The sequence below is a fragment of the Panulirus ornatus genome, chromosome 31 (assembly GCF_036320965.1).
Source record: "Panulirus ornatus isolate Po-2019 chromosome 31, ASM3632096v1, whole genome shotgun sequence".
NCBI classification, from domain to species: domain Eukaryota; kingdom Metazoa; phylum Arthropoda; class Malacostraca; order Decapoda; family Palinuridae; genus Panulirus; species Panulirus ornatus.
Window position 1 is genome coordinate 17155585 of NC_092254.1, and position 22357 is coordinate 17177941.

The 22357-nt window shown below is 42.7% G+C and overlaps 1 protein-coding gene across 4 annotated transcripts in view; it reads left to right on the forward strand.

Moving 5' to 3' along the window:
* LOC139758846 (BMP-binding endothelial regulator protein-like) overlaps positions 1-22357 on the forward strand; it is a 254066-nt gene that overhangs the window by 26480 nt on the left and 205229 nt on the right. For all 4 annotated transcript variants that reach the window (XM_071680701.1, XM_071680704.1, XM_071680702.1 and 1 more), the window contains 2 exons: positions 6225-6325; positions 12869-12920. In XM_071680701.1, coding sequence (XP_071536802.1) covers positions 6225-6325; positions 12869-12920 — 153 coding nt within the window. The remainder of the gene's footprint in view (positions 1-6224; positions 6326-12868; positions 12921-22357) is intronic.

Here is a 22357-nt window from a genome sequence, read left to right on the forward strand (position 1 = left end):
ACTCATAAGAATATCTTTATGACACGCAAAATTGTGATCCTTTCCAATATATATACCTTGCTAATGCGGGAAATGGCTAATAGTTTGAAAGAAAGAAATATATATATATATATATATATATATATATATATATATATATATATATATATATATATATATATATATTTTTTTTTTTCTTTTTAACTATTCGCCATTTCCCGCGTTAGCGAGGTAGCGTTAAGAACAGAGGACTGGACCTTTTTTTTGAATATCCTCACCTGGCCCCCTTTGTTCCTTCTTTTGGAAATTTAAAAAAAAAAACGAGAGGGGAGGATTTCCAGCCCCCCGCTCTCTCCCCTTTTAGTCGCCTTCTACGACACGCAGGGAATACGTGGGAAGTATTCTTAATCCCCTATCCCCAGGGATAATATATATATATATATATTTATATATATATATATATATATATACATATATATATATATATATATATATATATATATATATATATATATATATATATATTTTTTTTTTTTTTATACTTTGTCGCTGTCTCCCGCGTTTGCGAGGTAGCGCAAGGAAACAGACGAAAGAAATGGCCCAACCCCCCCCATACACATGAACATACACACGTCCACACACGCAAATATACATACCTACACAGCTTTCCATGGTTTACCCCGGACGCTTCACATGCCTTGATTCAAATCCACTGACAGCACGTCAACCCCTGTATACCACATCGCTCCAATTCACTCTATTCCTTGCCCTCCTTTCACCCTCCTGCATGTTCAGGCCCCGATCACACAAAATCTTTTTCACTCCATCTTTCCACCTCCAATTTGGTCTCCCTCTTCTCCTTGTTCCCTCCACCTCCGACACATATATCCTCTTGGTCAATCTTTCCTCACTCATCCTCTCCATGTGCCCAAACCACTTCAAAACACCCTCTTCTGCTCTCTCAACCACGCTCTTTTTATTTCCACACATCTCTCTTACCCTTACGTTACTCACTCGATCAAACCACCTCACACCACACATTATCCTCAAACATCTCATTTCCAGCACATCCATCCTCCTGCGCACAACTCTATCCATAGCCCACGCCTCGCAACCATACAACATTGTTGGAACCACTATTCCTTCAAACATACCCATTTTTGCTTTCCGAGATAATGTTCTCGACTTCCACACATTCTTCAAGGCCCCCAGAATTTTCGCCCCCTCCCCCACCCTATGATCCACTTCCGCTTCCATGGTTCCATCCGCTGCCAGATCCACTCCCAGATATCTAAAACACTTCACTTCCTCCAGTTTTTCTCCATTCAAACTCACCTCCCAATTGACTTGACCCTCAACCCTACTGTACCTAATAACCTTGCTCTTATTCACATTTACTCTTAACTTTCTTCTTCCACACACTTTACCAAACTGAGTCACCAGCTTCTGCAGTTTCTCACATGAATCAGCCACCAGCGCTGTATCATCAGCGAACAACAACTGACTCACTTCCCAAGCTCTCTCATCCCCAACAGACTTCATACTTGCCCTTCTTTCCAAAACTCTTGCATTTACCTCCCTAACAACCCCATCCATAAACAAATTAAACAACCATGGAGACATCACACACCCCTGCCGCAAACCTACATTCACTGAGAACCAATCACTTTCCTCTCTTCCTACACGTACACATGCCTTACATCCTCGATAAAAACTTTTCACTGCTTCTAACAACTTGCCTCCCACACCATATATTCTTAATACCTTCCACAGAGCATCTCTATCAACTCTATCATATGCCTTCTCCAGATCCATAAATGCTACATACAAATCCATTTGCTTTTCTAAGTATTTCTCACATACATTCTTCAAAGCAAACACCTGATCCACACATCCTCTACCACTTCTGAAACCACACTGCTCTTCCCCAATCTGATGCTCTGTACATGCCTTCACCCTCTCAATCAATACCCTCCCATATAATTTACCAGGAATACTCAACAAACTTATACCTCTGTAATTTGAGCACTCACTCTTATCCCCTTTGCCTTTGTACAATGGCACTATGCACGCATTCCGCCAATCCTCAGGCACCTCACCATGAGTCATACATACATTAAATAACCTTACCAACCAGTCAACAATACAGTCACCCCCTTTTTTAATAAATTCCACTGCAATACCATCCAAACCTGCTGCCTTGCCGGCTTTCATCTTCCGCAAAGCTTTCACTACCTCTTCTCTGTTTACCAAATCATTTTCCCTAACCCTCTCACTTTGCACACCACCTCGACCAAAACACCCTATATCTGCCACTCTATCATCAAACACATTCAACAAACCTTCAAAATACTCACTCCATCTCCTTCTCACATCACCACTACTTGTTTTCACCTCCCCATTTGCGCCCTTCACTGAAGTTCCCATTTGCTCCCTTGTCTTACGCACTTTATTTACCTCCTTCCAGAACATCTTTTTATTCTCCCTAAAATTTAATGATACTCTCTCACCCCAACTCTCATTTGCCCTTTTTTTCACCTCTTGCACCTTTCTCTTGACCTCCTGTCTCTTTCTTTTATACATCTCCCACTCAATTGCATTTTTTCCCTGCAAAAATCGTCCAAATGCCTTTCTCTTCTCTTTCACTAATACTCTTACTTCTTCATCCCACCACTCACTACCCTTTCTAATCAACCCACCTCCCACTCTTCTCATGCCACAAGCATCTTTTGCGCAATCCATCACTGATTCCCTAAATGTGTGTGGATGTAACCAAGATGTGAAAAAAGGAGAGATAGGTAGTATGTTTGAGGAAAGGAACCTGGATGTTTTGGCTCTGAGTGAAACGAAGCTCAAGGGTAAAGGGGAAGAGTGGTTTGGGAATGTCTGGGGAGTAAAGTCAGGGGTTAGTGAGAGGACAAGAGCAAGGGAAGGAGTAGCAATACTCCTGAAACAGGAGTTGTGGGAGTATGTGATAGAGTGTAACAAAGTAAATTCTCGATTAATATGGGTAAAACTGAAAGTTGATGGAGAGAGGTGGGTGATTATTGGTGCATATGCACCTGGGCATGAGAAGAAAGATCAAGAGAGGCAAGTGTTTTGGGAGCAGCTGAATGAGTGTGTTAGTGGTTTTGATGCACGAGACCGGGTTATAGTGATGGGTGATTTGAATGCAAAGGTGAGTAATGTGGCAGTTGAGGGAATAATTGGTGTACATGGGGTGTTCAGTGTTGTAAATGGAAATGGTGAAGAGCTTGTTGATTTATGTGCTGAAAAAGGACTGATGATTGGGAATACCTGGTTTAAAAAGCGAGATATACATAAGTATACTTATGTAAGTAGTAGAGATGGCCAGAGAGCGTTATTGGATTACGTGTTAATTGACAGGCGTGCGAAAGAGAGACTTTTGGATGTTAATGTGCTGAGAGGTGCAACTGGAGGGATGTCTGATCATTATCTTGTGGAGGCTAAGGTGAAGATTTGTATGGGTTTTCAGAAAAGAAGAGTGAATGTTGGGGTGAAGAGGGAGGTGAGAGTAAGTGAGCTTGGGAAGGAGACTTGTGTGAGGAAGTACCGGGAGAGACTGAGTACAGAATGGAAAAAGGTGAGAACAATGGAAGTAAGGGGAGTGGGGGAGGAATGGGATGTATTTAGGGAATCAGTGATGGATTGCGCAAAAGATGCTTGTGGCATGAGAAGAGTGGGAGGTGGGTTGATTAGAAAGGGTAGTGAGTGGTGGGATGAAGAGGTAAGATTATTAGTGAAAGAGAAGAGAGAGGCATTTGGACGATTTTTGCAGGGAAAGAATGCAATTGAGTGGGAGATGTATAAAAGAAAGAGACAGGAGGTCAAGAGAAAGGTGCAAGAGGTGAAAAAGAGGGCAAATGAAAGTTGGGGTGAGAGAGTATCATTAAATTTTAGGGAGAATAAAAAGATGTTCTGGAAGGACGTAAATAAAGTGCGTAAGACAAGGGAGCAAATGGGAACTTCAGTGAAGGGCGCAAGTGGGGAGGTGATAACAAGTAGTGGTGATGTGAGAAGGAGATGGAGTGAGTATTTTGAAGGTTTGTTGAATGTGTTTGATGATAGAGTGGCAGATATAGGGTGTTTTGGTCGAGGTGGTGTGCAGAGTGAGAGGGTTAGGGAAAATGATTTGGTAAACAGAGAAGAGGTAGTAAAAGCTTTGCGGAAGATGAAAGCCGGCAAGGCAGCAGGTTTGGATGGTATTGCAATGGAATCTATTAAGAAAGGGGGTGACTGTATTGTTGACTGGATGGTAAGGTTATTTAATGTATGTATGATTCATGGTGAGGTGCCTGAGGATTGGCGGGATGCGTGCATAGTGCCATTGTACAAAGGCAAAGGGGATAAGAGTGAGTGCTCAAATTACAGAGGTATAAGTTTGATGAGTATTCCTGGTAAATTATATGGGAGGGTATTGATTGAGAGGGTGAAGGCATGTACATAGCATCAGATTGGAGAAGAGCAGTGAGGTTTCAGAAGTGGTAGAGGATGTGTGGATCAGGTGTTTGCTTTGAAGAATGTATGTGAGAAATACTTAGAAAAACAAATGGATTTGTGTGTAGCATTTATGGATCTGGAGAAGGCATATGATGGAGTTGATAGAGATGCTCTGTGGAAGGTTTTAAGAATATATGGTGTGGGAGGCAAGTTGTTAGAAGCAGTGAAAAGTTTTTATCGAGGATGTAAGGCATGTGTACGTGTAGGAAGAGAGGAAAGTGATTGGTTCTCAGTGAATGTAGGTTTACGGCAGGGGTGTGTGATGTCTCCATGGTTGTTTAATTTGTTTATGGATGGGGTTGTTAGGGAGGTGAATGCAAGAGTTTTGGAAAGAAGGGCAAGTATGAAGTCTGTTGTGGATGAGAGAGCTTGGGAAGTGAGTCAGTTGTTGTTCGCTGATGATACAGCGCTGGTGGCTGATTCATGTGAGAAACTGCAGAAGCTGGTGACTGAGTTTGGTAAAGTGAGTGAAATAAGAAAGTTAAGAGTAAATGTGAATAAGAGCAAGGTTATTAGGTACAGTAGTGTTGAGGATCAAGCCAATTGGGAGATAAGTTTGAATGGAGAAAAGCTGGAGGAAGTAAAGTGTTTTAGATATCTGGGAGTGGATCTGGCAGCGGATGGAACCATAGAAGCGAAAGTGAATCATAGGGTGGAGGAGGGGGCGAAAATCCTGGGAGCCTTGGAGAATTTGTGGAAGTCGAGAACATTATCTCGGAAAGCAAAAGTGGGTATGTTTGAAGGAATAGTGGTTCCAACAATGTTGTATGGTTGCGAGGCGTGGGCTATGGATAGAGTTGTGCGCAGGAGGGTGGATATATATATATATATATATATATATATATATATATATATATATATATATATATATATATATATATATATATATATATATATATATATATATATATATATATATATATATATATATACATATATATATATATATATATCCTTAGTGCTTAAAAAGGCAGTCTGCTGCACAGAGCAGGTCCACAAGTCAAGAGGTGTGGTGATGTGTATTCGCTTCTTCCTGGAGTGAGGAGCGGCCGACAGGAGAAGAGTGAGTTTTCAGTGTCTTCAGTGTGGAAGTCGTATCTTAGGCATTGAAGTTCCTGTGATAGATTGAATAAGAATTTGTATTGTGGGAAAGATGGGTCGTGTCCAGAGAGCACACGTAAATCGTACATGCCTTGGCAGAGTTGTTTTCTTCTGGTGATAATGTTAAGACCAGAATGGTTGTTTTCTCCTGCTTAATTAAGTGTTGTACGTTGATTCTATTGTTTGTCATTATCTTGTTTGTTTAGGTCGATGGAATCTGTAAATATTCTTTAGGTTGCTTACTCAGGATTCGTTATCGAAAGGTTTGGATGGAAAGAGTTTAGTGCTGTTGCAAGGATCTAAGTACCATGTATGTTGAGCTGTGATTACATTAAATACTGATTGTCAGCAACTGCTGGGCAGCCGGTAAATGTTCTGAGGGTTTTCTTTGGTGTTTTATCCTTTCTGCCACGAACAGGTTGGTGAATTGCTCTTGGAAGGATCCTCGTGACTATTTTCACTATCAAAAAACTAATGTTAATAATTGTTTTCATGACGCTAATTTAAGTATGGCCGTTGTATTGCTTTAGATTGATATCTATTATCAACCTATACCTGGAGGCGATACTGATAAATACCATATTTTCCTCTCCTTTTAAACTTAATGTTTTCTGCCTTCCCAGAATGTCATCACAACTGGAAGTTATACAGTCATGGGGAAACCATATTTTCCTTCCCTGAGAAATGTTTGAAAGGGGTATGTGTCGCCCCCACACCACCTACGGTAAGGTTATACTGCTTCCTCTCTCTTCTCTTCACTAGCAGAGCAGTATAGTACTGTAGCACTGTAGGCAGAGTATCCATACTGCTGTAGCACTGTAGGAGATTAACTATAGTGCTGTAGTACCGTAAACAAAGTTGTCAAATTGTTGTAGCATCGTAGAAAGAATATCCATAGTACTGTAGTACAGTTGGCAGAGGTAGCTATAGTACCGTAGCACTGTACACAGGGTGCCCATAGTGCTGTAACAGTGCAGGCAGAAGAGCCATAGTATTGTAGCACTGTAGGCAGGATATTCCGTAGTACTCCAGCACTGTAGTTAAAGTATCCATAGTGCTGTATCACTATAGACAGAGTAGCCATAGTACCGTAGCACTGACGACAAGGTAGACATAGCAATGTAGCAGTATATACAAAACACCCATAACACTGTAGCACTGTATGCAGAGTATCCATAGTAGTGCAGCACAGTAGACAAAGTAGTCATAGTAATTACCCCTTTAGGCAGAATATCAATAGTTCTGTAGCACTGTTGGCAGAAGAGCCATAGCACTATATCACTGTAGTGATGTAGGCAGAAAAACCCAAGTACTGTACTACTGTAGACAGAGTACGAATGGTACTGTAGTATGAAAGGTAGAGTAATCATAGTACTGTAGCTCTGTGGCAGAGAATCCACAGTAATTTGATGCCGTAGGCAAAGTGGCAATAGTACTGTAGCACTGTAGGCAGAGTATCCACTGTAGTCTAACACAGTAGGCAGAGTGGCAACAGTACTGTAACACCCTACGCAAAGAAACTAAAGTTCTGTAACACTGTAAGGAAAGTAGCCATAGCATTATAGCAGTGTAGGTAGAATTGCCAGACTACTGTAGCGATGTAGAAGAGTAGCCAATGTACTGTAGCATTGTAAGCAGAGTATCTAAAGCACTGTAGCACTGTCGGCAGAGTACTTATATTACTTTAACTTTGACTTCAGAGAGGCCATAGTGTTTTTGCACTGTAGGAAGAGTACCATGGTACTTTGGCACTTAAGTCAGAGTAACCATACTAATGTAGCACTGTAGTCAGATTAGCCATAGTGCTCTAGTATTGTACGCAGAGAAGCCATAGTCCTGTAGTTCCGTAGGACGATATATGTAGTACTATAACACTATAGGCAGAGTGTCATTTGGACTGTAGCACTGTAGGCAGAATATCTATAGTTCTATAAGACTGTAGGCAGAGTAACCATTGTAGTGAATTACTGTATGCAAAGCACCTATAGTGATGTAGACCTGTAGCCTGAGTATCCATTACACTGTAGTACTGTAGACAGAGTACCGATAGAGCAGTGGTACTATAGACAAAGTAGCTATACTACTGTGGCACGATAAGCTGAGTGTCTATAGTAGTATAGCATTATTGTACCTGTAGTATTGTAGTCTCGAAGTGTACCACTGTAGGCAAGATACAGCTGCAGTACTGTAGATATAGTATCCATAGAACTGCAGCTCTGAAGGCATGATATCCATAGTGCTGTAGCACTGTAGACATAATATCCATAGTACTGTACCATTGTAAGCATGCTATCCATTGTACTGTAGCACTGTAGGCACGATATCCATTGTACTGTAGCACTGTTGGCATGTTATCCATTGTAATGTAGCACTGTAGGCATGCTATCCATTGTACTGTACCACTATAGGCATGATATCCAATGCACTGTAGTACTGTAGGCATGATATCCATTGTACTGTAGCATTGTAGGCATGATATCCATTGTAGTGTACCACTGTACGCATGATATCCATTGTACTGTAGTATTGTAGGTATGATTCCCATTGCACTGTAACACTGTAGGTATGATATCCATTGTACTGTAGCACTATTAGCATAATATCCATTGTACTGTAGCAATGTAAGCATGATATCCATATTACTGTAGCACTGTAAGATGAAAATCCATACTACTATGGCAGCGTAGGAAGAAGATCCGTAGTTCTGTAGCACTATAGGTAGGGTATCCTTAGTACTATAGCACTGTAGGCAGAGTACCCAAAGGACTGTAGCACTGTAGGCGGAGTAGTAAGAGTACCGTAGGACAGTAAACAGAGTAGCAAAAGTGCTGCTGACTGATCTCCGAGTAAGTAGAATATCAAGATTACTGTAGTACTGTAAGCAGAGTATCCATAATACTGTAGCACTGTAAATAGAGTGTCTATGATACTCTAACACTGTAAACAGAGTGTAGTGTAGCACTGAAAGCAGATTATCCATAATACTGTACCACCGCAAGCAGAGTACCAACAGTACTCTAACACTGTAAGCAGAGTATCCATAATACTGTAGCATTGTAAGCAGAGTACCCATACTATTGTAGCACTGTAAGCAGAGTATCCATGATACTTTACCACTGTAAGCAGAGTAACCATAGTACTGTAGCACTGTAAACTGAGTATCCATAATACTGTAGCACTATAAGCAGTGTATCCATAGTACTGTAGCAATGTAAGCAGAGTAGCCATAATACTGTAACACTGCAAGCAGAGTAGCCATAGTACTGTAGCACTGTAAGATGAGTAACCAAAATACAGTAGCACTGTAAGAAGAGTAGCCATAGTACTGTAACACTATGGGCAGAGCATCCATAATACGGTGACACTGTAAGCAGAGTAGCCATAGTAGTGTAGCACTGTAGGCAGAGTATCCATAATACTGTAGAACCGTAAGCAGTATAGCCATAGTACTGTAGCACTGTAGACAGAGTATCCAAAATACTGTAGCACTGTAAGCAGAGTAGCCATAGTACTGTAGCACTGTAGACAGAGTATCCAAAATACTGTAGCACTGTAAGCAGATTAACCATAGTATGTAGCACCAGAAGGAGAATATCCATAATACTGTAGCACTGTAAGCAGAGTATCCATAGTACTGTTGCACTGTAGGCAGAGTATCATGATACTGTTGCACTGTAAGCAGAGTTGCTATAGTACTGTAGCAGTGTAAGCAGAGTATCCTTAATACTGTAGCAGTGTAAGCAGAGTAGCCATAGTACTGAAGCACTGTAGGTAGAGTATCCATAATACTGTAGCACTGTAATAAGAGAAGCTATAATGCTATAGCACTGTCGGCAGAGTATCCATAATTCTGTACCACTGTAAGCAGAGTAGCCTTAGTACTATAGCACTGTAGGCAGAGTATCCATAATACTTCTAGTACTGTAAGCAGAGTAGCCATAGTACTATAGTACTGTAAGCAGAGTAGCCATAGTACTGTAGTACTGTAAGCAGAGTATCCATAATTCTTTAGCACTTGGAGCAGAGTAACCATATAACTGTAGCAATGCAGGCGGCGAAACATTTGTAGTCTAGGACTGTAGGTAGAGTATCTATACTGCTGTAGCACTGTAGGCAACGAAGCCTTTGTAGTCTAGGACTGCAGGCAGGGTATGTATGCTGCTGTAGCACTGTAGGCTGAGACTCCATAGCACTGTAGGACTGTAGGCACACTACCTTAATACTGTAGCTTTTTAAGTAGAACATATATCGTGCTGTAACACACTAAGCAGAGTACCAGTAGTGCTGTAGCACTGCAGGCAGTACTTTACTGTAGGTAAAGTAATCATAGTGTTGTAGAACTGTCCCCAGGGTGGAGGTGTTTACTGCTCCTCCCTCCCACTTGTGTCACCAGGGTGGAGCTGTTTACTGCTCCTCCCTCCCACTTGTGTGCCCAGGGTGGAGGTGTTTACTGCTCCTCCCTCCCACTTGTGTGCCCAGGGTGGAGGTGTTTACTGCTCCTCCCTCCCACTTGTGACCCCAGGGTGGAGGTGTTTACTGCTCCTCCCTCCCACTTGTGTCCCCAGGGTGGAGGTGTTTACTGCTCCTCCCTCCCACTTGTGTGCCCAGGGTGGAGGTGTTTACTGCTCCTCCCTCCCACTTGTGTCCCTGAAGAGTTATAGCGTATCTTCACCTGGATTCCCCCCGCACATACGTATGATACAGCCATCAACAGTTTTGCATCAGCTTCCCTCACAAGCCACAAGCCTCCTGTGTCTCCCGTCTTGTCTCTCACGAGCCACACGCCTTCTGTGTCTCCCGTCTTGTCTCTCACGAGCCACACGCCTTCTGTGTCTCCCGTCTTGTCTCTCACGAGCCACACGCCTCCTGTGTCTCCCGTCTTGTCTCTCACGAGCCACACGCCTCCTGTGTCTCCCGTCTTGTCTCTCACGCGCCACACGCTTCCTATGTCTCCCGTCTTGTCTCTCACGAGCCACACGCCTCCTGTGTCTCCCGTCTTATTTCTCACGAGCCACACGCCTTCTGTGTCTCCCGTCTTGTCTCTCACGAGCCACAAGCCACCTGTGTCTCCCGTCTCGTCTCTCACGAGCCACACGCCTCCTGTGTCTCACGTCTTGTCTCTCACGAGCCACACGCCTCCTGTGTCTCCCGTCTTGTCTCTCACGAGCCACAAGCCTCCTGTGTCTCCCGTCTCGTCTCTCACGAGCCACACGCTTCCTGAGTCTCCCGTCTTGTCTCTCACGAGCCACACGCCTCCTGTGTCTCCCGTCTTATTTCTCACGAGCCACACGCCTCCTGTATCTCTCGTCTTGTCTCTCACGAGCCACAAGCCTCCTGTGTCTCCCGTCTTGTCTCTCACGAGCCACACGCCTCCTGTGTCTCCCGTCTTGTCTCTCACGAGCCACAAGCCTCCTGTGTCTCCCGTCTTGTCTCTCACGAGCCACACGTCTCCTGTGTCTCCCGTCTTGTCTCTCACGAGCCACAAGCCTCCTGTGTCTCCTGTCTTGTCTCTCACGAGCCACACGCCTCCTGTACCTCCCGTCTTGTCTCTCACGAGCCACAAGCCTCCTGTGTCTCCCGTCTTGTCTCTCACGAGCCACAAGCCTCCTGTGTCTCCCGTCTTGTCTCTCACGAGCCACACGTCTCCTGTGTCTCCCGTCTTGTCTCTCACGAGCCACAAGCCTCCTGTGTCTCCTGTCTTGTCTCTCACGAGCCACACGCCTCCTGTGTCTCACGTCTTGTCTCTCACGAGCCACAAGCCTCCTGTGTCTCCTGTCTTGTCTCTCACGAGCCACACGTCTCCTGTGTCTCCCGTCTTGTCTCTCACGAGCCACAAGCCTCCTGTGTCTCCTGTCTTGTCTCTCACGAGCCACACGCCTCCTGTACCTCCCGTCTTGTCTCTCACGAGCCACAAGCCTCCTGTGTCTCCTGTCTTGTCTCTCACGAGCCACAAGCCTCCTGTGTCTCCTGTCTTGTCTCTCACGAGCCACAAGCCTCCTGCGTCTCCTGTCTTGTCTCTCACGAGCCACAAGCCTCCTGTGTCTCCTGTCTTGTCTCTCACGAGCCACAAGCCTCCTGCGTCTCCTGTCTTGTCTCTCACGAGCCACAAGCCTCCTGTGTCTCCTGTCTTGTCTCTCACGAGCCACAAGCCTCCTGTGTCTCCTGTCTTGTCTCTCACGAGCCACAAGCCTCCTGTGTCTCCCGTCTTGTCTCTCACGAGCCACACGTCTCCTGTGTCTCCCGTCTTGTCTCTCACGAGCCAGACGCCTCCTGTGTCTCACGTCTTGTCTCTCACGACAGAATACCCGTCAACGACCAGGGGCTTAATCAAGAAGATTCTGTCTCCAAACTCTTACTTGCACACGTCAGTCAGACACGATATTAAGGTCACGTGGTCAGTCAGACAAGATAATACAGGTCACGTGGTCAGTCAGACAAGATAATCAAGGTCACGTGGTCAGTCAGACAAGATAATACAGGTCACGTCAGATATGATAGTACGGATCACGTGGTTCGACAGATAAGATAGTACGGATCACGTGGTTAGTCAGATAAGATAGTACGGATCACGTGGTTAGTCAGATAAGATAGTACGGATCACGTGGTTAGTCAGATAAGATAGTACGGGTCACGTGGTTAGTTAGATAAGATAGTACGGATCACGTGGTTAGTCAGATAAGATAGTACGGATCACGTGGTTCGTCAGATAAGATAGTACGGGTCACGTGGTTCGTCAGATAAGATAGTACGGGTCACGTGGCTCGTCAGATAAGATAGTACGGGTCACGTGGCTCGTCAGATAAGATAGTACGGATCACGTGGTTAGTCAGATAAGATAGTACGGATCACGTGGTTAGTCAGATAAGATAGTACGGATCACGTGGTTAGTCAGATAAGATAGTACGGATCACGTGGTTCGTCAGATAAGATAGTACGGGTCACGTGGCTCGTCAGATAAGATAGTACGGATCACGTGGTTCGTCAGATAAGATAGTACGGATCACGTGGTTCGTCAGATAAGATAGTACGGGTCACGTGGCTCGTCAGATAATATGTACACTAAGTACAGTACTGACTGATATTATGTACACTAAGTACAGTACTGACTGATATTATGTACACTAAGTACAGTACTGACTGATATTATGTACACTAAGTACAGTACTGACTGATAATATGTACACTAAGTACAGTACTATATTTCCGCTAGGTTCACAAGAAATCTTCGTACATAAACGACCAAGTAATTAATTATCTTACATTTCAGGAGGAGATGAAGCCGTACATCAAGATGGTCAACATTACCCCAGACTCTGCTTGTAAGTTGGCTGCTGCTGTACATCACAACGCTACAACTGACAGGTTGTATAATGTGCGTTGACATGACTACAACTGACAGGTTGTATAATGTGCGTTGACATGACTACAACTGACAGGTTGTATAATGTGCGTTGACATGACTACAACTGACAGGTTGTATAATGTGCGTTGACATGACTACAACTGACAGGTTGTATAATGTGCGTTGACATGACTATAACTGACAGGTTGTATACAGTGCGTTGACATGACTACAACTGACAGGTTGTATAATGTGCGTTGACATGACTACAACTGACAGGTTGTATAATGTGCGTTGACATGACTATAACTGACAGGTTGTATACAGTGCGTTGACATGACTACAACTGACAGGTTGTATAATGTGCGTTGACATGACTATAACTGACAGGTTGAATGACTAACTGACAGGTTGTGTAATGTGCGTTGACATGACTACAACTGACAGGTTGTATAATGTGCGTTGACATGACTACAACTGACAGGTTGTATAATGTGCGTTGACATGACTACAACTGACAGGTTGTATAATGTGCGTTGACATGACTACAACTGACAGGTTGTATAATGTGCGTTGACATGACTATAACTGACAGGTTGAATACAGTGCGTTGACATGACTACAACTGACAGGTTGTATAATGTGCGTTGACATGACTACAACTGACAGGTTGTATAATGTGCGTTGACATGACTATAACTGACAGGTTGTATAATGTGCGTTGACATGACTATAACTGACAGGTTGTATACAGTGCGTTGACATGACTACAACTGACAGGTTGTATAATGTGCGTTGACATGACTACAACTGACAGGTTGTATAATGTGCGTTGACATGACTACAACTGACAGGTTGTATAATGTGTGTTGACATGACTACAACTGACAGGTTGTATAATGTGCGTTGACATGACTACAACTGACAGGTTGTATAATGTGCGTTGACATGACTACAACTGACAGGTTGTATAATGTGTGTTGACATGACTACAACTGACAGGTTGTATAATGTGTGTTGACATGACTACAACTGACAGGTTGTATAATGTGCGTTGACATGACTACAACTGACAGGTTGTATAATGTGCGTTGACATGACTACAACATACCAATACAACTCTCCATAATATGAGAGTTTGTTGTGTGTCGTAAAGTCTTCTCATAATTGATAGTGAGTCATGTAAGACGAATTCATTTTCTGTCGTGAGAACCAAACATGTGAGTATGAATATGTCATGTTCCTGTATGTGATTGTCTCTCAGGTTACACACCAAACCTCACCCAACACTCACACTCTCTTCGGTTTCTGTACAGATGATCACACTTTTGTGTACAACAAAATACAAGTGGTAGCTACAGACGTGTATCATGTTCCTGCAGGAGTGTATCATGTTCCTACAGACGTGTATCATGTTCCTACAGACGTGTATCATGTTCCTACAGACGTGTCTCATGTTCAGGCGTGTATCATGTTCCTACAGGCGTGTATCATGTTCCTACAGGCGTGTCTCATGTTCCTACAGACGTGTATCATGTTCCTACTGGCATGTATCATGTTCCTCCAGACGTGTGTCATGTTCCTACAGGCATGTATCATGTTCCTACAGACGTGTCTCATGTTCCTACAGGCATGTATTATGTTCCTACAGGCGTGTATCATGTTCCTACAGACGTGTCTCATGTTTCTACAGACGTGTATCATCAGATATTACCTAACTATGTCAAGCAAGTTGTGTGGATAGTGATAAAGACACATTATAGTGTCACTTACTTACTGGATTTAAGACATAAACAACTGAGACGGTCACTACACAGATGACCGACATGACGATGACTTGTGGAGGCATGAGGTCAGTGATGACCTGTGGAGGCATGAGGTCAGTGATGACCTGTGGAGGCATGAGGTCAGTGATGACCTGTGGAGGCATGAGGTCAGTGATGACCTGTGGAGGCATGAGGTCAGTGATGACCTGTGGAGGCATGAGGTCAGTGATGACCTGTGGAGGCATGAGTCAGTGATGACCTGTGAGGCATGAGGTAGTGATGACTGTGGAGGCATGAGGTTAGTGATGACCTGTGGAAGGCATGAGGTCAGTGATGACCTGTGGAGCATGAGGTCAGTGATGACCTGTGGAGGCTTGAGGTCAGTGATGACCTGTGGAGGCATGAGGTCAGTGATGACCTGTGGAGGCTGAGGTCAGTGATGACCTGTGGAGGCTTGAGGTCAGTGATGACCTGTGGAGGCTTGAGGTCAGTGATGACCTGTGGAGGCATGAGTCAGTGATGACCTGTGAGGCATGAGGTCAGTGATGACTGAGAGACACAGAACTGATCATCATGATGACTGAGAGACACAGAACTGATCATCATGATGACTGAGAGACACAGAACTGATCATCATGATGACTGAGAGACACAGAGAACTGTCATCATGATGACTGAGAGACACAGAACTGATCATCATGATGACTGAGAGACAGGGAGAACTGATCATCATGACGACTGAGAGACACAGAACTAATCATCATGATGACTGAGAGACACAGAGAACTGATCATCATGATGACTGAGAGACAGAGAACTGATCATCATGATGACTAAGAGAAACAATACTGATCTTCATGATGACTGAGAGACAGGGAGAACTGATCATCATGACTGACTGAGAGACACTTAGCTGATCATCATGATGACTGAGAGACACAGAGAACTGATCATCATGATGACTGAGAGACACAGGAACTGATCATCATGATGACTGAAGACACAGAACTGATCATCATGATGACTGAGAGACACAGAGAACTGATCATCATGATGACTGAGAGGACACAGAAACTGATCATCATGATGACTGAGAGACAGAGAACTGATCATCATGATGACTGAGAGACACAGAACTGATCATCATGATGACTGAGAGACAAAACGGAACAGATCATCATGATGACTGAAAGACACAGACCTGATCATCATGATGACTGAGAGACACAGAGAACTGATCATCTTGATGACTGAGGGACACAGAACAAGATCATACATGAATGATTGAGAACAGAGACACCTGCTCATCAAGATGACTGAGAGACACGAACTGATTATCATGATCATTGAGAGACAGCAGACTGGATCATCATGATGACTGAGACACAGAGAACTGGATCATCATGATGACTGAGAGACACAGTGAAATGATCATCATGATCACTGAGAGACCAGGGACTAGAGGACTGATCATCATGATGACTGAAGAGACAGAGAACTGATAATCTTGATGACTTGAGAGGCACACGAGAACTGATCATCATGATGACTAAGGATACAAAAGTGAGTCTATCATGATGACTGAGAAGACACAGATAACTGATCATCATGATGACTGAGAGAAAGAGAGAACTGATCATCATGATGACTGAGAGACAAAGAGAACTGAATCATCATGATGACTGTGAGACACAGAGAACTGTTCATCATGATGACTGAAGACAGAGAGAACTGATCATTCATGATGACTGAGAGACAGAAAGAAGTGATTATCATGATGAACTGAGAGACAGAGAGAAATGATCATCATGATGACTTAGAGACACAGAACTGGTTATCATGATGACTGGAGAGACACAGAACTGGTTATCATGATGACTGAGAGACAGAGGAACTGATCATCATGATTGACTGAGAGACAGAAAGAAGTGATTATCATGGTGACTGAGAGACACATGACTGATCATCATGATGACAGAGAGACACAGAACTGGTTATCATGATGACTGAGACACACGGAACTGATCATGATGACTGAGAGACCACAGAGAACTGATCATCTTGATGACTGAGAGACACTAAAAAGTGATTATCATGGTGACTGAGAGACAGAAAGAAGTGATTATCATGATGACTGAGAGACAGAGGAACTGATCATCATGATGACTGAAAGAAACAGAACTGATCATCATGATGACTGAAGGACAGAGAGAACTAATCATCATGATGACTGACAGATACAGAACTAATCATCTTGATGACTGAGAGACACAGAAAACAGATCATCAAGATGACTAAGAGACACAAAACTGATCATCATGATGACTGAGAGACAGAGAGAACTGATCATCATGATGACTGAGAGACAGAGAAAATTGGTCGTCATGATGACTATGAGACACAAAACTGATCATCATGATGACTGAGAGACACGAATCTGATCATCATGATGACTGAGAGACACAGAACTGATGATCATGATGACTAGTAGACAGAGAACTGATCATCATGATGACAAATAGACAGAGAAAACTGATCATCATGATGACTGAGAGACACAGAACTGATCATCATGATGACTGAGAGACACAGGAAACTGCTTATGATGATGACTGAGAGACACAGAGAACTGCTCATCATGATTACTGACAGACACAGAGAGCTGATCATCATTATGACTAAGAGACACAGAAAACTGATCATCATGATGGATGAGAGACACAGAGAACTGATCATCATGGTGACTAAGAGACACAGAACTGAGCATCATGATAACTGAGACCCACAGAAAACTGATCATCATGATGACTGAGAGACACAGGAAACTGCTTATGATGATGACTGAGAGACACAGAGAACTGCTCATCATGATTACTGACAGACACAGAGAGCTGATCATCATTATGACTAAGAGACACAGAAAACTGATCATCATGATGGATGAGAGACACAGAGAACTGATCATCATGGTGACTAAGAGACACAGAACTGAGCATCATGATAACTGAGACCCACAGAAAACTGATCATCATGATGACTGAGACACACAGAAAACTGATCATCATGATGACTAAGAGACAGAGAGAACTGATCATTATGATGACTGAGAGACACAGAGAACTGATCATCATGATGACTGAGAGACACAGAGAACTGATCATCATGATGACTGAGAGACACAAAGAACTGATCATCATGATTACTGAGAGACGCAGGGAACTGATCATTAAGACGACTGAGAAACACAGAGAACTGATCATCATGATGAGTGACACAAAGAGAACTGATCATGATGACTCAGACACACAGAGAACTGATCATCATGATGACTGAGAGACACAGAGAACTGATCATCATGATGACTAAGAGACAGATAGCACTGATCATCATGATGACTGAGAGACAAATAGAATTGATCATCATGATGCCTAATAGACAGAGAACTGATCATTATGATGACTGAGAGACAGAGAGAACTGATCATCATCATCACTGAGAGACACAGATCTGGTCATCATGATGACTGGCAGACACAGAAAACTGATTATAATGATGACTGAGAGACAGAGAGAAATGATCATCATGATTACTGAAAGACACAGAGAGCTGATCATCATGATGACTAAGAGGCACAGAGAACTGTTCATCATGATGACTAAGAGACACAGAAAACTGATCATCATGATGACTGAGAGACACAGAACTGATCATCATAATGACTGAGAGATATAGAAAACTGATTATCATGATGACTGAGAGACAGAGAGAACTGATAATCATGATGACTGAGAGACAGAGAACTGATCATCTTGATGACTGAGAGACAAAAAAAGTGATTATCATGATGACTGAGAGAAACAGAACTAATCATCATAATGACTGAGAGACAGAGAGAATTGATCAGCATGATGACTGAGAGATACAGAACTGATCATCATGATGACTGAGGGACACAAAGAACAGATCATCAAGATGACTGAGAGTCACAGAACAGGTCATCATGATGACTGAGAGACACAGACAACCGATCATCATTATGACTGAGAGAGAGAGAGAACTGATCATCATGATGACTCAGAGACACAGATCTGATCATCATGATGACTGAGGACACAGAACTGATCATCATAATGACTGAGAGACACAGAAAACTGATCATCATGGTGACTGAGAGACAGAGGGAACTGATCATCATGATGACTGAGGGACAGAGAGAACTGATGATCTTGATGAATAAGAGACACAGAACTGATCATCATGATGACTGAGAGACACAGAAAACTGATTATCATGGTGATTCAGAGACACAGAACGGGTTATCATGATGATTGACAGAGAACTGATTATCATGATGAATGAGAGACACGGATTTGATCATGATGACTGAGAGACACAGAGCTGATCATCATGATGACTAATAGACAGAGAACTGATCATGATGATGACTGAGAGACAGAGAGAACTGATCATCATGATGGCTGAGAGACACAGATCTGGTTATCATGATGACTGGCAGACACAGAAAACTGATTATCATGATGACTGAGACACAGAGAGAAATGATCATCATGATGACTGAGAGATACAGAACTGATCATCTTGATGACTCAGAGACACAGAGAACTGATCATCAAGATGACTGAGAGACATGCAACTGATCATCATGATGACTGAGAGACACTAAAAAGTGATTATCATGATGACTGAGAGACACTAAAAAGTGATTATCATGATGACTGAGAGAAACGGAACTAATCATCATGATGACTGAGAGACAGAGAGAACTGATCAGCATGATGACTGAGAGATATAGAACTGATCATCTTGATGACTGAGAGACAGAGAACAGATCATCAAGATGACTGAGAGTCACAGAACAGATCATCATGATGACTGAGAGACACAGAGAACCGATCATCATGATGACTGAGAGACAGAGAGAACTGATCATCATGATAACTAAGAGACACAGAACTGATCATCATGTTGACTGAGAGACACAGAAAACTGATTATCATGATGACTGAGAGACACAGAACTGGTTATCATGATGACCGAGAGACACAGAACTGATCATCATGATGACTGTGAGACACAGAACTGATCATGATGATGCCTAATAGACAGAGAACTGATCATCATGATGACTGAGAGACAGAGAGAACTGATCATCATGATGGCTGAGAGACACAGATCTGGTTATCATGATGACTGGCAGACACAGAAAACTGATTATCATAATGACTGAGAGACAGAGAGAAATGATCATCATGATTACTGAGAGGCACAGGGAGCTGATCATCATGATGACTAAGAGACACAGAAAACTGATCATCATGACGACTGAGAGACACAGAACTGATCATCATGATGACTGAGAGATATAGAAACCTGATTATCATGATGACTGAGAGACAGAGAGAACTGATCATCATGGTGACTGAGAGACACAGAACTGATCATCATGATGACTGAGAGACACAGAACTGATCATCATGATGACTGAGAGACACAGAACTGATCATCATGATGACTGAGAGACAAAGAAATCTGATTATCATGATGACTCAGAGACAGAGGACTGATCATCATGATGACTGAGAGACAGAGAGAACTGATCATCATGATGACTGACAGATACAGAACTGATCATCATGATGACTGATAGACAGAGAGAACTGATCATCAAGATGATTGAGAGACACAGAGAACTGATCATCATGGTGACTGAGAGACACAAAAACTGATTATCAGGATGACTGAGAGACAGAGAGAAGTGATCATTATGATGACTGAGACACACAGAACTGATCATCATAATGACTGAGAGACACAGAAATCTGATGATCATGATGACTTTGAAACACAGAACTGATCTTCATGATGACTGAGAAACAGAGAAAACTGATCATCATGATGACTGAGAGATACAGAACTGATCATCATGATGACTGAGAGACACAGAGAACTGATCATGGTGATGACTGAGAGACAGAGAGAACTGATCAGCATGATGACTGAGAGACACATGACTGATCATCATGATGACTGAGAGACACAGAACTGATCATCATGATGACTGAGAGACAGAAAGAAGTGATTATCATGATGACTTAGAGACAGAGAGAACTGATCTTCATGATGACTGAGGGACAAAGAACTGATCATCATGACTGAGAGACACAAAAAGGTGATTATCATGATGGCTGAGAGAAACAGAACTGATCATGATGACTGAGAGACAGAGAGAAATGATCAACATGATGACTGAGAGATACAGAACTGATCATCTTGATGACTAAGAGACACAGAGAACTGATCATCAAGATGACTGAGAGACACAGAACTGATCATCATGATGACTGAGAGACACAGAAAACTGATCATCATGATGACTGAGACACAGAAAACTGATTATCATGATGACTGAGAGACAGAGAGAACTCCTCATCATGATGACTGAGAGACAAGTAACTGAGCATCATGATGATTGAGAGACACAAAAAAGTGATTATCATGATGACTGAGAGAAACAGAACTGATCATCATGATGACTGAGAGACAGAGAGAACTGATCATCATGATGACTGAGAGGTACAGAACTGATCATCTTGATGACTAAGAGACACAAAAAACTGATCATCAAGATGACTGAGAGACAGAGAGAACTGATCATCATGATGACTGAGAGACAGAGAGACAGAGAGAACTGATCATCATGATGACTGAGAGACAGAGAGAACTGATCATCATGATGACTAAGAGACACAGAACTGATCATCATGGTGACTGAGAGACACAGAGAACTGATCATCATGATGACTGAGAGACACAGAACTGATCATCATGATGACTAATAAACAGAGAACTGATCATCATGATGACTGAGGGACAGAGAGGACTGACCATCATGATGACTGAGAGACACAGAACTGATCATCATGATGACTGAGAGACACAGAAAACTGATTATCATGATGACTGAGAGACACAGAGAACTGATCATCATGATGGCTGAGAGACAGAGGGCTGATCATCATGATGAGTAAGAGACACAGAGAACTGATCAACATGATAACTGGGAGACACAGAAAACTGATCATCATGATGACTAAGAGACACAGAGAACTGATCAACATGATAACTGGGAGACACAGAAAACTGATCATCATGATGACTAAGATACACAGAGAACTGATCATCATGATGGATGAGAGAGACAGAAAACTGATCATCATGATGACTAAGAGACACAGAGAACTGATCAACATGATAACTGGGAGACACAGAAAACTGATCATCATGATGACTAAGAGACACAGAGAACTGATCATCATGATAACTAAGAGACACAGAGAACTGATCATTATGGTGACTGAGAGACACAGAAAACTGATCATCATGATGACTGAGACACACAGAACTGATCATGATGACTGAGAGACACAGAGAACTGATCATCATGATGACTGAGAGACACAGAGAACTGATCATTATGATGACCAAGAGACAGAGAGAACTAATCATCATGATGACTGAGAGACACATAGAACTGATCATCATAATGACTAAGAGACACAGAGAACTGATCATTATGATGACTGAGAGACACAGAGAACTGATCATAATGATGACTAAGACAGACCGA